The sequence below is a fragment of the Alligator sinensis genome, unplaced genomic scaffold, assembly GCF_000455745.1.
Source record: "Alligator sinensis unplaced genomic scaffold, ASM45574v1 scaffold436_1, whole genome shotgun sequence".
Taxonomy (NCBI): Eukaryota; Metazoa; Chordata; order Crocodylia; family Alligatoridae; genus Alligator; species Alligator sinensis.
In genome coordinates this window covers 270,467-293,216 of record NW_005842172.1, presented here as the reverse complement: position 1 = coordinate 293,216, position 22,750 = coordinate 270,467, and the positions used below count along the sequence as shown (strand labels likewise).

General features: G+C 40.0%; 1 protein-coding gene across 1 annotated transcript in view; it reads right to left on the bottom strand.

The window, feature by feature from the left end:
- VPS50 (VPS50, EARP/GARPII complex subunit) overlaps nucleotides 1-22,750 on the bottom strand; it is a 155,193-nt gene that overhangs the window by 92,209 nt on the left and 40,234 nt on the right. Inside the window, exons 6-13 of the mRNA XM_006025893.3 lie at nucleotides 22,459-22,529; nucleotides 21,938-22,055; nucleotides 21,810-21,845; nucleotides 19,799-19,881; nucleotides 19,433-19,475; nucleotides 14,988-15,086; nucleotides 7,901-8,041; nucleotides 1,511-1,646 (exon numbers count right to left, since the gene is read on the bottom strand). Of these exons, the coding sequence (XP_006025955.1) occupies nucleotides 1,511-1,646; nucleotides 7,901-8,041; nucleotides 14,988-15,086; nucleotides 19,433-19,475; nucleotides 19,799-19,881; nucleotides 21,810-21,845; nucleotides 21,938-22,055; nucleotides 22,459-22,529 (727 nt within the window). The remainder of the gene's footprint in view (nucleotides 1-1,510; nucleotides 1,647-7,900; nucleotides 8,042-14,987; nucleotides 15,087-19,432; nucleotides 19,476-19,798; nucleotides 19,882-21,809; nucleotides 21,846-21,937; nucleotides 22,056-22,458; nucleotides 22,530-22,750) is intronic.

The window sequence follows — 22,750 nt, the reverse complement described above, 5'->3', positions numbered from 1 at the left end:
GGGTGGCGGGGGCAGAGGGAAGCTGGGCTCTGCCGCCGCAGCACCCAGGCTCAGGCACTGCTGGTTGGCTGCAGCTGGCACCCATGGATCATAAAGCAGGCAGGATGCAGCCTCTGGATCCTGTAGTCCTGGCAGCTGGGGGACTCCTCTGGCGGTGCTAGACGAGGCAGGGGACTGCAGGTCGGGGTGAGGGTCACCAGCAGGGGCAGGGCACAGGCATATCAGGGCTGCTCAGCACCACAAAGCAGTGGCGGTTAGGAGGGGGGGAACCCTGCATCCTGGTGAGTGAAGAGGAAGGGGGAGCTCTGATTTTCCATGACAAAAAGCCCAAATTAAATGCCAATATATATCTGTATCTATATATTGGCATTTAATTTTGGCTTTTTATCATGGAAAACGTACTATTGAGTAAGTTACTGATACTTAACTATGGGGCAATTGCTGCAATGTACATTTTCAGTTCTATTCCTTTATTCAAGCTTTGTATAATTTTATAACGATAAAAATAGGATTTTTTTAAAAAATAACTTAAGACACCAAGATATTGGCAAGATCTTTTTTCCTAGACCAGGCACAGGACAGTATAGATGAAATATGAATCCAAGTCCAAACTTGGACACGGTTAAAGGAAAAGACTATGAAAGTTAAATTCAGGATAAATTAAAGATTAATTTAGTAAAGCTTCTGAATATTTACAGTCTAATTCAACATTTAGTGCGTGCACATTAATCATTACCACCCATCTAAACAATGTGACAACATATTTAAACTAAGAAAACCAAATGGCAATGCTTATAGTATTCTGGTGGTCAGAACCACAAAAGAAACTTGACAGAGGGGGATAAGCAGATGCTTACTTAATAGCACAATGGGATCTAATCCTTGATCCTAACCATTGTACCACCTGCCACACCACATGTGCAACTGGTGAGATCAGAAATTGGATCCCAAGCACACCACTACCATCAGGAAGCCCAGGACACAGGTTGACAAGTGCAGGACAGGGCAAGTTGATCCACTGCTCCCGCCTAGCACCTGCAAACCCACTGAACCCCAGGATGCACACCCAGTTTTTAAAACTCTTTGTGTGCAGGGACTCTGAGATCAGGGAACGTCTTCTCAATCCTGGGGTCCTAGTGCATTGGAGCCTTTAGAAACTGTATGCAGTTGGGCAGGGCAAGACTGAAATGACTGCTAGAAGCAGGGGTTATTAAGTATTTGGTGGCAGAGCCCATCAGCTTCCTCCCTGCAACCTTGCAACCCACTTGCTTGACAGCCCATTTTTAGCATTGGGACTGATGTCAACCCCTGTCCCAATTCCATATATTGTGGAAAATCTTTGTGGCTGGTTTAGGACTTTATGGCACCATAAGTCAGCTGCATGTGTAGCACTGTTACTATGTATGGTGTAACATGCGTCAGGAGACAAACTAATAACTTGGGCATTTAAATCTTATTTTCAGATTATAAAAAAGCAACAAGAGATTTTAATTCAAAAGTAAACTCTTACCTGAAGATAAAGCAGGTCCTCCATCTCGATCATGTGTCTCATGCCATTGCATGGTTCGATAATAGCTAAGCATAACTTCCCAAAGTGCTTTGCAGAGATCAGCAAGACATGGAATGTAGCTGTCAGATGTAATATGCTAAAGAAAATAAAAAAAAATTAGTCTCATGAGAACACTAGCAGTTCTGCTCAATGTCCTGTACAGGCAAAATAAGTAGCTACTCTGCCACTCTAGTTACTCGGCCATGTGGTTGAGGTGACTCATGTCTGAGTTTTTACTTTGAAAACTACATGAGATCTACAGCACATTTCACTTTGGTGCTATTCATACTGTATTTGCTCAGCTGACTATTAAAATGTACCCAGTTAACCCCAGTTTGGAGTGACATGCATCTTCCTGTGGAGCCCATCCAGTGCTTTCATCTCTACTGAGGATACACGTGAACTTTGTCAGGTGACCAATTATTAGCTCCGCAGGGAAGTGTCACAGTCTACACATGTGCAGTAAATTAACTAACCGTGCCATAAGATAGTACTGTCCCAGTACTACCTTACAGCAGAGTAATTAAGTGTGATGAAATGCATGTGTAGATAGTGACAGGGGCTGGCTGAGACATGAAGGTGCTAAAGGGCAACGGCAAGGGCTGCCTGCTGCCTAGCCACACAGCTCTGCAGGTTCTGCACCCTCATGCCCCAGCCAGCCTGTCCATTGCCCAACACTATGACTCAGAGCCTGGGACTGATACTATGATACCTCAAGCCTGCTGCCATCCCAGGGCTGCTCCACTCCAGCTCAAACTGCCGCTGTCCCAAGCATGTGGGTAGACTAGCTGAGATAGTGGTTTTGCTATATGGAATACTGATTTTCAGAAACTGGACTATGGCCAACAATTCATTTTGTATGTATTTATGGAAAGTCAGAAAAGGTAAAGGCAGCATAGTCTGTTGTGCCAGGTTCAGGACAGACGTTGCAAGAAGACCTAAATGTTGTGGTGCTGAGATCACTTTGGTTTACTAGGGTCACCCAGCAATCACTTCAAGTCTCTCTGCACATTACCTCCCTCACAATGTGTCTGTGTTGCTTCCTTAGAGCGTAACCCCCTCAAGACAGACTCAGCACAGCAGCTCTCTCAGTTGTAATCTACAGGAACAGCTATAAATCAATTATTTCTTGCCAAGCTGGTTGGTGCATGGTTATACTAGATACTGTATAAATTTTATAATTTAAAAAGTAAATATGTTGGCTTCTAAAGACTAACATTCATCGGGTAAGATGTGAAGAAACTATCTACCTCACAAAAAAGATTCTAAAAATTCAATTATAAAACCCCTCTTTTTCAGATGACTTTACCCAGCAAGAAACCAACTGTAGACATAACCTGACATTCTGTCTGCTACTTTGTAAGGGAAAAAAATGCAAGCACAAAGCGCTATATGCAAGATAAACTCTTCACTGGTTCATTTGCTATCCAAAAGCACAGTATCTTTTCTTACCTTGTAGAAACAAAGATTGAAACCAGGACCTGGATGTTTTTTCAGACTGCTGTTATTTTATTGTTAGTTTTGAAATAGAGTTAATCTAAAAAATTATTACTCCAAATGAAGCTGCAGTATATGTAGTTCATATCAACTTCATTTATTACAAACAAGTAGCTTTGCACAAGGTCAGGTTACAATACAAACACATTATGAAAACTAGCTTCAAAAGAAAATCTAAAATACTCTGCAAAGCTTACTCAGTTGTCGCTATACTGGTTCCTTTATTATCCCAACATACTGCTTAAAGTCTATCTTTTAATTCACAAGGAAGTTTATTCAAGTGTTTATACAAGGCTTTGAACATACGAAGTGCAAGCTATTGCCTGACACCCACACGTGAAAATAAAGATGTCAAAGCCTTGGCTGTTCTACTTGAAACCCAAAAATAGCAGAATCGGCAACTTCCATCATAATTATAACACAAACCCAGACCTATTAAGAGGGCAAAAAAATTAGCAACCACTTTAATTTCAAAACTTTGTTTTGATTATCAGCAGATCAATGGACTTGTGGCTTTTTAATTCTGAGCATCCTAATGTTCAAAAGAAACGTGAAGAAATAATGGATAATCATTTGAAAAAAATGTGTAGTTGTTAATATTAAACAAGAGAGATTTAGTAAAATGCTGCTATGTTACTTATACCTTTCTTTTTCCCCCTTTTATAAAGGAAAACATCATAACCTGAAATGAAGAGCACCTTTTCTTTTCTCCTTCATTTCAGTAATATTCCTTGCAGTAGCACATGTTGCTTAAACCATTCATATTCTCTTACAGTCTGCCAGTAATTGAATATTCATGAGAATTATGTTAGCATTAATTGACATAACTAGAAAAAGTATAACATTATTCATTAATTCTTTACTTTTTTTTTTTAATTAAATCGTTATTCTAATCAGACTGCATATAAAGTCAACACAAGAGTATTATAATGTGAGGCATCCCTAAAAACATTATTCATACACTTTCAAAAAATGCAAGTTGTTGTACTAGTCACTTTTCTAACATGATGAGAAAAACAACACTATATCCTTAGAAAGTATTTTGTCACAGACGTTATTGAGACATTCGTTTCAGATATTAATGTCACTTGTGAAAAGTAAGAGCAAAACACTGCAGTAAAAGTTTTTCATTTTCTTAACCTCACTAAATTATCTTGCCATTTCAACTAGCCAAGTCATTCTCCATTTGTCCTCAACCCATGTATGTAATGTTTCTATGTACTTTTAAAAACAGCTATTGACCTTCGCATTAAAACTGCCTGTAGTTCACTTCCATTTGGAATACAGAATCATTTGGGCTGAACAGTACTATAAAAGTGCAATTATCATCTTTCAAAAACATTTCAAATACTCACCTGTAGATAAAGTCTAGTGGGTCTCTTCAACAATGAATTCTCTGAGCAGTAATAAATTATAGGAAACAGAATCCATTTTGATCAAAAACATTAATATGACCTAATAAATCTGTGTCAATAGGGCTTTACATGTGGTGAACAATGTTTGCTTATTCATTGGCCTATCACCCCCCCAATCGCTACTGCTGTAGTTGCCAAAAACTGCAAAACTCATTGACATTTTACCATTCATAGCTCACAATAACAATACTGATACAAAAAGCCAAAAAAAGAAACTTAAGTTTTCCAGATCCCTATAACATGAGCCATATCTACTTTAAGATGGCCACCAAGCTTCAATAGAAAAAGGACTAATAGTTTGATCCCAAGATAAATACATCCTGACTCAGTGACATGAAGAGTTGTTTACAGTTGGAGTTGCAGCTAGCAAGAGACGTGAAGGGTAACAAGAAGAGTTTCTACAAGTATGTCAGTAACAAGAGGAGTATCAGGAAAAATGTGGGTCCTTTACTAAATGGGGGAGGAAACCTAGTTTCAGAGGATGCAGAAGAGGCTGAAGTACTCAATGCCTTTTTCACCTCAGTCTTCACAGGCAAGGTCAGCTCCCAGTCTACTACACTGGGCAGCATGGTTTGGGGAGAAGGTGAGCAATCAACAGTGGTGAAAGAACAGGTTAGTGACTATTTAGAAAAGCTGGACATATACAAGTCCATAGGGCTGGACACGATGCACCCAATGGTGCTATGGGCGATGTGATTGCAAAGGTGCTGGCAATTGTCTTTGAAAACTCATGGCAATTGGGAGAGGTCTGAGATAACTGCAAAGGGGCAAATATAATGTCCATCTTTGAGAAAGGGAAGGAGGAGGATCCAGGGAACTACAGACTAATCAGCCTCACCTCAGTCCCCAGAAAAATCATGGAGCAGGTCCTCAAGGAATCCATTTCTAAGCACTTGGAGGAGAAAAAGATGATTAGAAGCAGTCAGCACTGATTCACCAATGGCAAATCCAGCCTGACCAACCTGACTGCATTCTGTGATGAGATGAGTGGCTCTGTGGCTGTGGAAAGAGCAGTGGATGTGATATACCTTGAAATTAGCAAGGCTTTTGATATGGTCTTCCATAACATTCTCACAAGCAAGCTAAGAAAGTAGAGGTTGGATAAATGGTCTGTAAGGTAGACAGAAAACTGCCTGGATCATCAGGCTCAGAGGGTACTAGTCAATGGCTTGATGTCTACTTGGCAGCCAGCATCAAGTGGAGTGCCACAGGGATAGGTCCTAGGGCCAGTTTTGTTCAATATCTTCATCAGTCATCTGGAAGATGAAATGGAGTGCATCCTCAGCAAGTCTGCAGATGACACCAAGCTGGGGGGAGTAGTATATAGGCTGGAGCATAGAGCTAGGATTCAGAGTGACCTAGGTAAATTGGGGGATTGGACCAAAAGAACTCTCATGAGGTTCAACCAAGACAAGTGCAAAGTCCTGCACTCAGGACAGAACAATCCCTTGCACTGCTACAAGATGGGAATCAACTGGCTAAGCAGCAGCTCTGCACAAAAGAACAGGGCGGTTACAGGGACAGTAAGCTGAATATGAACCAACAGTGTGCTCTTGTTGCAAAGAAACCTAACAGGATACTGGGCTGCATTAGTAGGAGTGCTGCCAGCAGATAAAGGGAAGTAATTCTTCCCCTCTGTTCAGTACCGATGAGGCCACATCTGGAATCCTGTGTCCACTTTTTGCCCCCCCCCCCAAGAAAGGATGTGGACAAATTGGGGAGAGTCAAGCGGAGAGCAATAAAAATAGTTAGGGGGCTGGGGCACATGGCTTCTGAGGAGAAGCTGAGGAAACTGGGCTTATTTAGTCTGGAGAAGAGGAGACTGAGGGGGGATTTAACAGCAGCCTTCAGCTACCTGAAGGGGGGTTCCAAAGAGGATGGAGCTTAACTGGTTTCTGTGGTGGCAGGTGACAGAACAAGGATCAATGGTCTCAAGTTCCAGCAAGGAAGTTTACATTAGATATCAGAAAGAATTTTCTAATAGTAAAGCACTGGAACCGATTACCCAGAGAAACTGTGCAATCTCCATCCTTGGAGGGTTTTAAGATCTGAGTAGACAAAGCCTTGGCTGGGATGATCTGCTTGGGGCTGGTCCTGCTTTGAGCAAGCGGTTGGACGAGATGACCTCCTGAGGTCCCTTCCAACCCAAATTTTCAATGATTCTATGAGTCTTTGCATTAGGCTTAGGTAAATTAGAATTTAAAGAGAAATAGCCTAATTCTTCTCTATTAGCAAACTAATTAAAAGGAAAAAGGAACGGGGAGCAGCTAGGACTGAGTACACCTGCAGCTAGGACAGTACACCAGCTTGCCCCCTGCCTCAAACCCCACCCTGGGCCACTTATTATCCTTGTGCCTGCCTTCTTCCACCCTATATGCCACTTTTGCCTCCCACAGCCTTAGGCCCCTTCCCACTCCTGTCCCCTCCATGCCACTTCTGCCCCCTGCAGCTTTGCCCCACCCTTCCCCCATCCTCCCCTATCTCACCTACCCCTCCACCTCCCCCTATCTTTGCTATAGCACTGGTTGGCTCCATCTCTACTGCAACCTGGGGCATAACGCATGACTCCAGTCTGGCCCTATAGCAGCAATGCAGCACCGGCACTGCTACTACAGGGCTGAGCTGGGCTCCATACTGCAATGGAAACAAAGCTGGACATCACCAGAGCAAAGGTAAGGAGGGGTGGGAGGGAAGGGAGTAGTGGGGGCCCAAGGTTGCAGGAGAGGACCACAGGGAGCAACTGGGGCTCTGGCCCTGACCTGGTACTAGGGCCAGAGCTGCAGCAGCTGCCTGGCTCATGCTGCCTCATACTTGATTGTAAAATGAGAGGTTCCCCCCACCCCATATGTTAAATGGGGAAAAACCTTGTCTTTTAATCAAGTAAATATGTTTTTTTTTCCCATAAGTTTACATACAAACTTCTTCGCTTCTAACTATAATTTTCATTTACTGTTACGAGCTCTATGCACATAAATCAACGTTAGAACTGATTCGATCCCTTTAACTTTAGTGAATCTTAGTTCAACCTTTAGGACAGGAGATTAAACTTATGCCCTGCTTGATCCCACTGAAGTTAAAGGCAACACTCACATGGATTTCAATAGATACAAGATCAAGTCCTAGACATGGCAGTCAGGAAGTGTTTATGTCCTACGAACTCTTGTAATTTAAGTCTGTTTTATATTAATTTATATTTGAGTACATAATGACACTTTTAAACATAAAAGCACCAAATATTAACTTTATCCAAGGTAATACTATGTTATGACTCAGCCATTTACTTCATGACATTTTATTAAGAAATGGTAATAACAACTGCATCTTATTTTAATAATATAGAATGTGTCTATAAAGAAACATGTGTAAGCAATGCATCCCAAAATGACAGATATTATTTTTTTAATTGCAAATATTACTTAAAATAACTGTTACCACATACAGTGCAGAGGTCCTTGTACTGTAGCTTCTGAAATTTCGTGTCTGTGTTTCCTGCACACAGTTCCACATACCCAAGAACTACTTGAAAAACAGTGTTGTGAATGGCTTGAGTGAAGTGCATATGTAGTTGGTCCATTGCGGTCTAAAAAAAGAAAAAGCAAAAGAACATTACGCTCAACTGATTACCTACTGAATCCCAACTCATTCCAACCTTTTTTTGAGTCACTAGTTTGTATTTTGCAGACCTGCATCCAGTGGCGGATTTACAATTAGTGGGGCCCTGTGATCCAAGCAGCATACAGGGCCCCACCTCCCGCACCATGGCACGTCCACGGGGGACTTAGCGCAGCACACCGGCCATGGAAGAGGGGAGGTGGCTGGAATTTCTGGCCAGAATGGCTGAAGAAGCCCACAACCCGCTGGGTGGGAGGGACAGCCACAAACAAAATGTAGGAGGCTCTCCGACAGCAGCAGCAGTGTCAGCAGCAGGACCCTCTGTTGTTGGGGCCCCATGCCACCGCACAGTTTGTTTCATGGTAAATCCACCACTGCCTGCATCCTACAAGCACAAGATATTTTCTTCATTCTAAAGCATCTGATCTAGCATTTGGTAGTATCAAAAGTATGTTGTTCAAATGAGCCCACACATTCCCAGTTTAGTGTATAAAACTCATGTGTGTACCCAACATTATTTACCACTCCACTATTTTTGGATCACCTGCAATTTTTGCTATCAATAATTTTATGATTTCTTTCATATCACTAACAAAGATATTGAACAGACTATGCTTAGAAAAAAACCTCCTTTAGGATCTCATTAGAAATACTGCCTCCCTGTGATGCTGGAAATTGAGTAGACTGTCAGTAAGGTAGCTAAAAAAATCTTATTTAAAACTTAAATGCCAATTACAGTTTAGTTATTTCAAACATGCTTTACTAATCAATTACCAGTTAAAAAACATTTACATCTTAACAGGAATACAGTCAAAAGTATTGATCAGACAACTTGGAGTTATCAGTATTACTTGGACTACTATTAAAGCCTTAAATAACTGTATCAGGGATGAGATTTCACATTATATAGCTTCTTCCATCATGACAGGCTTACCAGTTTTAATACCTTTTCTATTTGAACATGTTTTTGTTGCATCTGATTAAGTGGGGAAACCTCAATTTTCACCATTCACCCTAGAAAATCTCAGGCGAGTGTCTCAGTAAGTGAGGACAGCTGGACAGACACACCAAGGACTTGCTTGAAAGGCCCAATTCTGCCCGAGTATTCCTGGGTGTGCAGGATGGGGCCCCTGAAGCCCCCAGAGCCAGTCACTGAAGAGGACAGACAGCCCCAGGATGCCTACACATTTCCACCATAAGCAAACAGACACCAACTGCAATAAAGTGGCACAAATTATTATTACCTGTTGTTGCAACCTCAACTTTGGACATTTTTAGTGAAAAAAAAAGAAAAAAAAAGATAGGGATATCTGTTTGCTTTCACTTTGTACCACCATAAACATTTTTATGGCAACACAAAGGTGACATCTATTTCTACCCCAAGACACTATACCTGCACACATAGGTGTCCCTTTGATGTATACTACAGGAACCCTGCAAACCTTGTTATTTTGCAACTGTATTGAAGGCAGTCTCTGAATTCTTTCTGAATTATAGTAGAAGTAGTTTCAAGTACTTGCACTGAGAGTACCTGAACCGAGTTTATAACATGATGTTTTTTTAAAACTGGATTAGACACCAATAGCAGGGAGAATCATTCCTACTTGAGAGTTGCAAGAGATTGCATTGTAGCGCACCCTAGCCAGTTTTCTGACTTTACATCAATTGGTAGCTTCCTTTATACCATAATTTCTGTCTCCATAATTGGATGGCTATTTCCCATTTCATTTTTTTTCCAGCTTTGCTATTCATTTAACATGAGCTGCACTGATTTTGTATAATGCTATGCTTTTTTAATAGAATGTCATGTGGGACGAAATCAAATGCCTGACAAGGCTAACTATGTAACATTAACAATTACCTTTACCAAACCCATAATTCCACCAACAATATATCAAGCTTCTTTGGCAAAACCTATCAATTGGAATTAAAAGGTGCTAATGCCCTTAATGCTTCATCCATTGTGTCCCATATCAGCCTCTGTTATTCTGCCTGGCATGAAAAGAATCTATAGTTTCCCCGAGTCATTTCATTTACTTTTTCAGAAGTTGTGTAACACCACCTTTTTCCCCCCAGCCCTGCAAACTTCCCCTCTGTTCCAAGATTTGTTAAAAAATCACCATTAATGATCAGAGAGCTCTCTGACCAATTCTTTTAATAGGGTTGAGTGCAGATTATCTGGTTCTGCAGCCTTAAAAATGTTTAAATAGCTGCTATTTAACTTTGTTCCCAGTTACTAATGGAAAAGAGCAGTTCATATCTTAGGGTGATGAGTAAGGACTCATTCTGCTTCTTTTCACATGCCAAATGGAAATGAAAATAAACCAGTCTGACTTTCCTAATAAACCTACCTTGAATTAGATAGCTAAAAGAAATGGAGTAAAAAAGGAAGATGGTAAAGAAAGTTCAGGACTAAAGAGCAATTCAAATTACTGAAGCAACTTTGATAATTATACAAGGCTCCAAAAGAAACTCCAGGACATCTAAAATTTACAATACACTGTTGATATTTAATGATTTGGGTTTTTTTTTCCTTATACTGAATAAAGAGAACAAGGAAAAACAAAACCACAAAACAAATTCTATGCACTCTGAACCCAAGAATACATTAATAAGGCAGGTCTGGGGTCAAACACAGCATGCCAGAGATTAATGTTTTGAGACCAGGTGCAGAAGGATGCCCTGGAGTATCTTCATCAGCCAATTCAAGCCTACAGTGTGCAAATGGGTGCGGGGAGGCAGGTTATGGTCCAGAACCCGCCAGAGCTTGCTGCCACCACAATACATACACTAGATTAACCATGCCTCTGAAAGTAGCCAAACAAGACAAATACGAAATTAGCCAAACAAGACAAATACATGAGCAGGAATGTACTAGTTGAGTCATTGCCTCCCCCATCCTCACGAGAGCACAGGGATTCTGCTTAAGAACCCAAATTAACTCTCTACCTGGCCTGGTATAATGATAGCACAAAAATTCACTGCCCCCAGACATCATAAACTTCAACCTAACCTAAGTACTCCCTCCTAAAATTCTTCTCAAATAGCCCATCATGTTTCCTCCAGCTCTGAAGAGTCTAGCCCTTTGGAATTAACCAGATTAACCTCTTACGGTTTCAATTTAAGGAAGGGATTAACAATGAATTTAAAGCAAATGAACAGGGGGCTGTAATTTACAGCAGAATAAGTGATGCATAATAACTACCATATTTATTCAAATACAAGATGAGGTTCCCTGCCCCCCAATTGGCATGGGGAAAAAAAGCCCCTTGTTTTATCATATACAAGGAAATCTCATTAAATACTCTGCCTGTCATTAAACCGGTGCCAAAAGTAGCATGTGCACAGAGTGGAAACCAACTATGAAGCTGATTAAATGAAGCCAACCCTGAGTATGACTATAAAACACATGGCCCACATTGGTCAAACATGCTGATGGGATTAATGCAACCCATCTGAATAAGACATATGGCAGTGCCCATGAAGTGCAATCCCCTCACCACTGACCTTTTTCAATTCATGGTGAGACACAACATTGCACACACTGTTGCCTTCGCTCAGCCTCGTACATATGATTAGTATGGCTCTGTCCTCCACAAAGAGAAGCCAAAACAGGTTGCTCTGAACCTAATCTGCATATAAATTGTTGCAGCATCCCAGTACTTTTGACAAAGACACACGATTCTAGTCATGAGCGGGGTTAATTAGCACATGGATCCATTTGGAGGGGGGGAAGGGGGGGGGTTAATCTGGAGTATACACACATACTGAGCAGTGCTGAGACTGCTTTGGGGTCATAGTGGGGAAGGGGGCTACACTAATCATATATACCAGGCTGAGAGAGGGTGAAAAAGAGGGATTCTGGGTGAATTGTATGTAAATGTCTCAGCTTACCGTAAACTAAGGCTGTTAACTTGGGTGGGGCCCAGCCTAGCGAACCATGTGGTAAATCATGAGCCTTTTGGCTAAAATGCTTTAGACTAATACCACGCATAGTGGGCACATCTGCACGTGCTATTAACATGCAGCAATAAACTGCAACACATTACACTGGAGTTTATTGCTCCCCAGCACACTGAACTAGGGACTGCAGCATGCTGAAATGGGTCAGAGCATCCCCAGCTGGCAGGGGACCTGGGTTGTCAGCCTGCTGGACTAGGGCTGCTCCAATATCCTGCAGAGAGGCTGGCAGGGACACAACAGTGTTCCAATGCCCCAGCCCTGTCATGCCCCAGCCAGCCAAGTCAGCATCTACACATGCACTGCTGTAGAATAAAAAAGCTGCACGGAAGAATAGAACTTGTATTCACGGGTGTTACCCTGCTGTGGAGTTTATTAGTTTCCTGTGACCTAATAGGGCCACATGCATAAACGCAAGACATTTGCTGTGGAGCTAATTAGTCTAGTCTGCAATAAACATCTCATGTAGATGTGTCCAGTATACTAGCCTTTTGGCTAGAAATCAGACAGGTACGGTAAACCTGTAACCTTGGTGTTATAAGCATCATGCTCAACAAAATGAGATAAATCAGCTACTAAGATCTAGTGAGACTGGGGGCATCAGAACCCTCCTAGCCTGGGGCTTATATGTACAATGCCTGCCATGGATTTGGGTAATATCTGAAGACCCAGACTGATGGATCTGGGAGGAAAGATACTTGCCTGATGGTACAACCATACAGACCTGAACAAATGACCTCTGCTCAGTTGAATTTTGTAACTTGACTCTTGGGCTTTTTTTTGCTAGATATAAGTAGTTGTCAAAGTGCTGCTCAAAAGTGTGTTTATGAAATACTTGTGCTAAAACTTCCAGCAGTTTCAAAAATAGGCAACATGTATCAGTTCTGTATGAACTACATCTATGGATACTATATGCAAATTGCTACAGCCATGTTTAATTTTAAGGTTATTGTTTTCAAGTTTGCTCCTCACTTCCACATGCTCAGGGAGAGCAGGGTCTGACAGTAAAGAGAGGGGGGAAGGGACTGCCAGGGGAAAAAGTTGGGGGAAGGCAGAGAGCAAACAGCTATCTGACCACCTGCCCCCAGATTTAAATTCCCTGCTGTAGAAGTGGGAAGGGGACCAGTTCAAGGCAAACGTCCAATAATTAGATTCTATCCCTGGGAAATTATAACAAGTTTGTAAATTTTCCATATATAAAATCTAAGTATTGGGGAGTTGTCTTATAAATCAGGATCATCTTCCATTTGAGTAAATATGCTATTTATGTGCCTGCAGTTACCCATTCATGAGCAAAAGCTTAATTTGTTGAAAATTAAGCATATTGTGAACCAACTAATACAAAACCAAGTTTCTATCCGTTACCTTAGGAGGATGACAATTCACTTGGTCCACCTGGTAGACTACCTATGGGCACAGGTGTGCCACGAGCTATTCCAGTACAGTTTTAGAATCCCATTCTCTGAAAGCCAAATGCTACTTCCTATTTATTAATGTTCATCACTTGTGGATAAGCCACTATGTTAGCTGCCTCACAAAGCTTCATCAGCATAGCACCAATAGCTGACTTGCCAAAAATAAGTTAGTTTGTAACAGACCTATGTTATCATGGGGCCTCCAGCTTCCAGGTGGCAATAGACCAGTAAGATATGGTCCCCCTCAATTACATGGGCTGGTGCCAGAGGCTCAGGACAAGCTCTTCACAAAGTTCAGGGACAATCTATTCCTCTCATGGAATATATGAAGCTGCTGCTCTTTATTTTTAAGTCTGCGTTACAGTGTGGTCCCATCACACTTTACAACCAATCTGCATCAGATATATCAGTCATAGTGAATCTGCCTCTGTTGCAGCTTCAATACCTAGCATGCCACAAACGAAATGCATTCTGGATCCTGATGTGTAATGCACTTCATAAACATCTCTCAATGTCATCCAGAGTCCAGCATCTGCCCTGCTGCAAAACATTCCCTCATCAAGCAGAAATCATTCGTCTGATGGATACGTGGCTTGCTCCCCTCATTGGGCAGACAGAATTAAGAAACATATGCAGCCAGAAATACCTCAGCAAAATGCAATAGCAAGCTGAAATCAATTCTGCATATGACCACTCTCACAGGTGATATTAGCACCACATTACACTACAAATGAATCTATAGAGAAGTTCCAACTCACAAGGAGTAAACATATTCTAGGATAATACTAGAATTAATAGCAACAAACATGTGCAATTTGAACATGAACACAAATATGCAGGATTTAGGGTATGGGTAACTCAGTACACCTCTGAGCCAGCCAATATACACTCATATCTATGCAAACCACTGCACTGTAGACACACCCTTGGACTGTAGGCCCACCCTTGAGCATGGAGATATTGACCAAAAAAATGAAGTTTTGCAATATTAAATGAGCAAAATAAAATTAATACACGAGTAATATAAAATACTTTGTAAAAACATATCATTCAGCAAAATACACTGCTGTCAGAAAAAAATATGTTTCCATCTTAGTCCTCAAAGATTCACATTGCGGCATCAGTGTTCTGCACTACTAATAAAGAATGTAAATACTAACCTGTGTCTTTCCAAGTAATCTATAAGCTTGCTGCACCTTGGTATAATGACTGATATCAAAGTTCTTGCATATTTTGGACAGAGCCACATCTAATTGTTCCTATAAGAATAAAGCAATACAGTTAAACATTCAATATAAGGAATTAGAGATGCACAGATATATTGGTCCATACCAGATTGGCACCAATAAAAATGAAGTTTTGCAATATTAAATGAGCAAAATAAAATTAATACACGAGTAATATAAAATACTTTGTAAAAACATATCATTCAGCAAAATACACTGCTGTCAGAAAAAAATATGTTTCCATCTTAGTCCTCAAAGATTCACATTGCGGCATCAGTGTTCTGCACTACTAATAAAGAATGTAAATACTAACCTGTGTCTTTCCAAGTAATCTATAAGCTTGCTGCACCTTGGTATAATGACTGATATCAAAGTTCTTGCATATTTTGGACAGAGCCACATCTAATTGTTCCTATAAGAATAAAGCAATACAGTTAAACATTCAATATAAGGAATTAGAGATGCACAGATATATTGGTCCATACCAGATTGGCCCCAAAAAAAAAAAAAAAAAAAAAAAAGCAAGTAGCTTTTTCGACCAGTATAGCCAATAATGTAATCGATAAATGTTGCGTGCATGCGCGCAGATGCAGTATGCACATGGCCAGGAATGCAGCCCGGCAGGTTAGAGAGCAGCGTCCAGCCAGTAAGTCTGTGGGGAAGAGGAGGTGTGGGGGAGAGAAGGGATGCTGGGGGCAGATCGAGGCATCCATAGTGAGGGAGGTAGAGGGACAGGGGCAGGCACTGCCCAGCCATGGCAGTAAACGCAACCATGGCCACAGGCAGCTCGTCCAGGGGGCACGGGGAAGAAGGATGGCTCCCCGCCACTGCGCGCACCCCCAGGGGAGACATGGGGAGCATGTGCCTTGCCAGATTTGTGCATGAGGCGAGGGCAGGCTGCCCACTGCTGGCTTGGGGCCAGGAGCTGCACCAGCCTTTTCCCGGTGGGGAAGCTGGTCCAGGACTGTGTTCAGGGTGGGCAGGAGATATTCAAAAAGCCTGAGGAAGAATCGATTTCAGCTATGCAGTTTTCTAAGTGGCATCATTTAAATTGGTAACGAACAGGAAACACATTCACCCTTTGGTAGAGGGAGGCAAATCTTAGACCGGTTGAAAATTTTAGACTGCTTCTTAGATGGCAGAATCCCATAAGCGTGCGCTGAACTTCTAGTTTATTATGGGTATAGACTAGTTTCCAATCACTTATACAGGCAAAAGCGTCATGTCTGTACCTGGCATATATGTATAAAGAGGAGATGGGTTTGAAGTGACAAACATTAACCTCATTACCCATCCCCAGAGGGGGAAAAAAAAAAATCTTACTCTGCCCGGATGGCTCCATACTCATAAACTGGTTCTCAGATTTGGGACTTAAAACTAGATACTTTTGATCTTAATCCCTAAAACTCCATTCCTCATTTGTAAATTAGTATCCCATGACATTAAGGTTGTTGTATAAAAATGTATTCATTGTCTGTGAAAGTTTATGATGCTACAGTAATCAGTATCACAGAAAAGCCCCCCAGAAAATTATTAATTCCTCTCTTCAAGGCAAAGTTCGGACAAAGTACTGAATACGTGTTCATTAGCAATCACCCTTCATCCTGTGCAATAAATAAGTTTGGTGTCCTGTGGAAAAGACAGTATGGGATCAAATAAGAAAAGACTGTTCCATTGTGTATATGCACAACAGGGCCAAATTGAAGTTTGCAAAGAATTTCCCAATTTAGAGCACTTGGTTATAAAACTTTAGTAATATTCTTTACAACCAGTTTTGAAAGAGAGAGTCAGGCATACCATATTTTAAATTACGTAATTTTCCAGTGTCCATATAAAGTCAATACAAGAAAAATATTAGCCAATAGTACAGAGAGCAAGCGGGATTTAAAATCGCCCTCTCCCTGTCCTCACTAGCGACTGATCCCATACCAATTGACACTACCTGAAGTTCTTGCTCTGCTATATCTGGAAACATCACACAATTAAATTTCGCTTACTTATTCGGACAGTTTAATTTAATGGAGTAAACCAATGAGTATTTAATTATATACAAAATATCAATAGATTTTACTCATGCAAGCCTGAATACTCATTCTAAAAGCCTAAATATTCCCTTTCTTTAGCTAAAGAAAATATGTTACCTAAGAATGTTTTTGCTAGAAAGCATGGTGAGAGAGATGTCAAATTAAACTGTCAATAATTAAAAAAAATAAAAGTAATTTTCAGTTGCAATTGATTCTGCATCTCCCAGCTAATCTGTGTAGATTTAAGTCACATTTTCCTGTTTTTGAAAACCATTTTCCCTCGCATTTTTTGTATGAAAAAATAGGCAATAAACATAAGTTCGCCATGCATAGCCAGTCCTTCTTTCTATCCCCATACACACATTAAATTAACTGAAGAAAATTAAGATTACTATAATGAAAGATTACAGAAAAATCTTAGATACTACTTGTAACAATGGATAAATTCAGACAAAGGCAATTTTGATATCTTTCTTGGAATAGAAGGCAAACAAATGTATTGGGGGGAAGAAGATGTACTCAAAGCTATTTCTAAAAGATTAAGCAAATGAACAAGAGAGTTTATACTATAAAAATGTAAATATATGTACACTGCACAAAGCCCAGGATGTTCCTATGAACTTCTGCAATGTGCAAGACTTAAGCTAATTCCAACACGTGAAAGATTACCTACTATATGAAAAGAAGTACAGTTTTAACATAAATCTGTCCCAAGAAAGGAATTGGAAATCAATACATTCAATATTACTTTTGATCTAAATGTAAATGGCCAGTGTTTACACACACCATGTTTTAGCAGAATTTGGTACAAAGCAGGATTTATTTTAGAAGGGGCGGGGGGGGGAGGGGGGGAGGCGGGGCGTGGGGGGGGGGGGGAGAGAGTCGGGAGAGGGGGGAATTACATGTCCACCTTTGAAGAACTGAACTCAGATGTTGTTACAAGATATGATAGAAATCAATTTGCTCCTAAGAATCTTGTTGAAGCAGGTATAAGAACAAAACAGCTAGTCAAAGGAAGTAGTTTGGATAAAAAAAGAAAATAAATAAAAATCAATACCACAAAAGGATGTGTTTAATGCCTAATTCATGTAAAAAAAAAATGGGAAAAAATAAAAACAATACTAATCCATTATATTCTTTTGAATCACCTAAATACCGAGTGAGATCACAGGGACAGGAGGGAAATACAAATAAGTAGAGAAAGAAAAGAAAGGCTTGCAGAGATTGTATTAAAAAGTAAAGAATAAAGGAACCATAAGGTAATCTTTAAAAAAAAAAAAAAGCAATTGATTGTATAAGTAGTTAATTTATACAACTTTGCAACATGCACACAAGTCTGACTTTCTGAAAAGCACAGAAATATAGCAGGTTATGAAGTCCAGCCCCTAGTATCATAGATAATACTACATCTTATAATCTCCTTCATAATGATGCACAGCTTCATTCTAAAAATAAGACTTTTGCTCCATTACTCATGCTCAAGGCTGTTCCACAAACTCACTGCTCTACTGCTTAGGCACCTTCTATTAATTTCAGACTACATTTGTTCATGGTCAGTACTATACTCATTTACTCTGGGGCAGTATTTTTCTTTAGCTTAACTCATTTTTTCTTTCCCTGGTGTTTCACTCCATTATTTATTTATGGACAGCAACCATTTATGCTCTCACCTTTGATTGCCAAGTTAACTAAGCCAACGCTATTTATTTACTTACTATATTTATGTGTTTGATTTATATCCCACCCTATTCAAAAGGCTCAGAGCAGCTACTAGTCTCCCCTCATAAAATAGGCTCTCCATTACCCTAATCATCTTAGAAGGCTGTCTCTGCATCTGAATACATTTCCATTATTTTAATGGTATTTTATTAGATATAGGCCCATATACACAAGTACAATGCCTATAACTTACTGCTTTTACATTCTGTTCACATAATTCCATAAGACTAGCACTGAATAAGAATAAGCTTCCATGAGATCAAGCTCACTTCATTAGATGTTGTGATAAGACGTGTACAGCAGTGTATAAGTGGAAAGTGATTTGAATACAAAAAGCAAAAACGGAGAAAGGGAGCAGTGCTGGGAAAGGCAAACAAGCAAGCAATAAACCCATAGGAACAAACGCTAATCCTGTTAATGGGATAAGAATCCATATCCCTGTTAAGCCCATGCTGAACACAATCCAGTCTGTGAATGATTTCTTGCTCCAATTTCCCATTCAAGTTGGTTTTTGAATTTTTGATGTCTAAGAAAAGTAACCCTGAGGTCAGCAATGGTATCCCATGGAGGGTAAAAGTGTTCTGCCAGAGACCTTAATGTCTTTCTGGAGCTGACTAGCAGTCATTCATTCTTACACATAAGGGTCATTGTAAACAGGTGATGGTATATGTGACATTGGTAGAGTTGCAGGCAAATGAACTTTACATCTGTGTTACTCAGCGGAGTGATGATATAGTCTGTATATATGAAGGGGCACAGCTGGCATCTGGGTCCATTAAAAGGCCCAGTCCCTGATTCAGTTTACAAGCTGCAAATCTACTCTGCCTTCTGCCTGACTTCAGGCTAACACAGCTAGCTACTTCTCTCTTGCACTGAAAACCATTCAATACAGCAGTTTAAATCCATTACTCTTAGATACAAGAATTGCTAACTTTAAAGTAGTGAATGAGAAAGTCAAGTAGAAATGTGAAGAAAACTGTCTTACTATAAAAAAGTTAAATATCAAATGACTTACCTCTATTTGCTCCAAAGTGTCTTGCAGTTTAGAATTCAATTCACTATTAAGAAAAAATCCTGATATTAAAGCCTCCTTCACACCAAAACTCCTGCTTTAATAAGTGTTGGCTTGTGTAATATCATACTAGCATACAGTAGTAAACCTTATCCCAAGTTTTGCCATTTAAATTTAAATGCAGTAAGATTTAGTGCAGTTGCAAGAGTAATACCACAATTACTACAAGCAGCACTTCAATTAACATATCCTGCTGGTATGTGATATAGATAGATATCTATCTCTAGAACATTTTCCAATATATATTTCCCCAAAATATCACATAAGACCTAAATTTGGAACCTTCTTCTAAAGACAATGCCCCCTGACCTTATACAACTGTAGTGTTTGAAAGTGCTGGCTGCTTTCTGACATTCCAAGCATAGTTGGATAGCTCCTGGATAATCCTCCTCCTAAAAGGGAAATAATACAACAGATGGTTAATGTAGATTTTGAAGCGTGTATTAACAATTTTTTTTTTTACACTAAGTAAATGGAATTGTACTGGGAAAAAATGCTAAAGATATTTCTGGTAAGTACATTACATACAAGAATGCTTAATTTATTACAAGAGAACTTCAACAACATAGTTCTTTGAAATTCAAAAGGCACCATATAAAACTGGAAAATGCAAGAAGACAAAGTATAGCTTATTTCAAGTATTATTATTCATTATCAAGATAAAAACAGTTTATTTTTGTAAACTCTTTTAGAAACTACATTCTTATGTATACTCAAGCAAGCCATAAAATTATCCATGCCCACTATAATAAAACAGGAATACTTCAGTCTCAATATTATAATCTTCTTTAAAAACCTGCGATAAACAGCTGAATAAAACTATTTTATTACCAATTTAGAAATACCCTCTACACATTTTTAGAAGGAGACTATATCACACAATAGATTAACTTTAGACCTCAGTCTGGAGGAAGGTCATACAATCTCCTCCTTCCTTCCAGCCTTTGAACAAATAAAGTAGATCGACTTAAAAATTTTAGAACCTGTTAAATGCTCCTTTCTCTGCATTTGGAACACTAAGTGTAATGGACTATAAAATGATGTGATTTATATTATTGCCATATTTATTTGCATACCACACATACCTTTCCCCCAAAAATTAGCTTTCTAAACTTGTGGTGCATATCTTCCACCCAGAATAGAAGCAGGGACATGCTGCTGCTTCCTTTCCTTCTCTTCCCTCCAGCAGTTGCATAGAGGGAGGAGTGGAGTCCAGCATGGACTAATCTGGAGCTCCCTAGCTGCTGCTATTCAGTTACATATTACAAGGAAAAATCTTTCTTAATTCATTCTGCCTTTCAAAAACAAGATGTGCATCTTATTTCAGGGTCTGTTGCATGCAAGAAAATACAGTACTAACGGGAATATCTTCCTTTACGCATAGGCCCCATCTACATATTACACTTAAGGCATGATTAATCAGTTAATTGTTCCATAAGTGGTCACCCAGCCACACATTCCATCAAATTAATGGTGTGATAAAAAGAAGAAGCCAGAAAGTTACTCCACAAAATATGTAATAAACTTTGTAATTGCTTCCTATCACACCATTAATTAATGCATGTGTGGCATGGCAGGAGGCGAGACTGTATGGATCATGCATTAGGTCCCATTGTGCCTTTACTCACACATGTAGAAGGGTCTTTATTAAAAATGTCCAGCTACCTAGCTATCATCAACCAATCTGGGGTGGGTGCCACATGCAGCATGCACCCTAGAGCAGGCATCATACGGGACGCAGTCCCAGACTAGCCAAACCAGGCACCATCAGCCCTGGATCTGGGAAGTAGGTTGGGGAGCAGAATTCTCCACCCCAGACCAGCTGGAGCAGATGCCACATGCAGCTACTCTCTCAATCCAGCCAGAGTGGGTGCCACAGGAGCTGGATCCAGATGCAGAGCACGGGGAGGGGAGGGAAAAGAGCCATCCATGGACCTGAGTGCCCTCCCCCATCCCCCAATCTATCCAGCCTACAGGACGTGATGAGTTGACACCCCTGATTTAGATTATAACATCCACTGCATGCTCACAGCCATCAGTTCTCCCTCCCCTTTAAAAACAGCTAAAATGTACATCTGTCCACACCCTAAGTAGAGCCTCAAACATATCTAGTTCTGACTGAATGGAGAATCAGACCCTAAGTAGTCCGATTAGTTTAATGCATCAAACACTTCTACAGAGAGAGTCTGGGAAATCTTTTTTTCCTAGAGCTCACACATTTACAAGAAAGAAGAGACACAATTTGAAGAAACATGGGGGCTGACAAAAATGGACCCCAGCTACCATTATTATGAAATGTAATAGTTTGAAGTAAACTTACCTCCAACATTTCACTTAAACGTACATCAGTTCTTTGCTAAAAATTGACAGAAAAGACAGCCATAAGAAAGCTATATTAAAAAAGGAAATGTGTTATCATTAAAAAACAAACAAATATATCATCCATACCAGTGTTTTTATTGTTCTCAGAGATTTTAGTAATCCAATAAGCAATTGCCGTTTTCTTTGATTTGCAAGAAGCCCCAAGCTAGCTTGTGTAAAGCCTTCCTTTGCAATGTTCAGGTGCCTGGATAAGTTAAAGAGAAAACAGGTCTTGGATAACATGCCAAATGACCGCTACCTTATAGAAAATTCAAACTGGGAGGTCTCCATGCATGTCAGACCAAAATATATATATGGTCAGCACCACTAGTGAAATCCAGCAATTGCGCTCATAGTTTTTTTTAGATCTTGGAATGACTCACTGATCTAGGAACAAAAAGAATGCAGCAGAACACAAAAACTGTCGATTCTCATCATGCATTAAAATACAGAAAGTGATAACTGTATGTTAATAGCTACAGTACATTAAGAGAAAATAGTATCAACTGTATCAGAGAGTAACCACTGGGTCACGTTAGGACAAATGAAGCATTTCATTTTTTGTAAGGAGAACAAAAGACAAGTATCCCACCAAACTCGCAGTATACCTTCTTCCATTCGTGCAAATAACAGCAGCTAACTGAAGGCCAGTCTGTAAAGATGTAACACGTTCAAGTTCCTATAGAGAAGGAATATATTCATGTAGTCATTCAGGAATTAAGCAGTTACAAAACAAAGCAGATCCTCTCTTACAATCCTTCAATTAACTTCCATGAATCTAGTATCTATCACTGCATTTCTGAAACAAGCTTAAACTTTATTTAAAGACACTAACAGACATGAGTAATTCATATATAACAGGATTTCAGTTTCTTCGAAGGGAAATAAGAAACTTTTAGA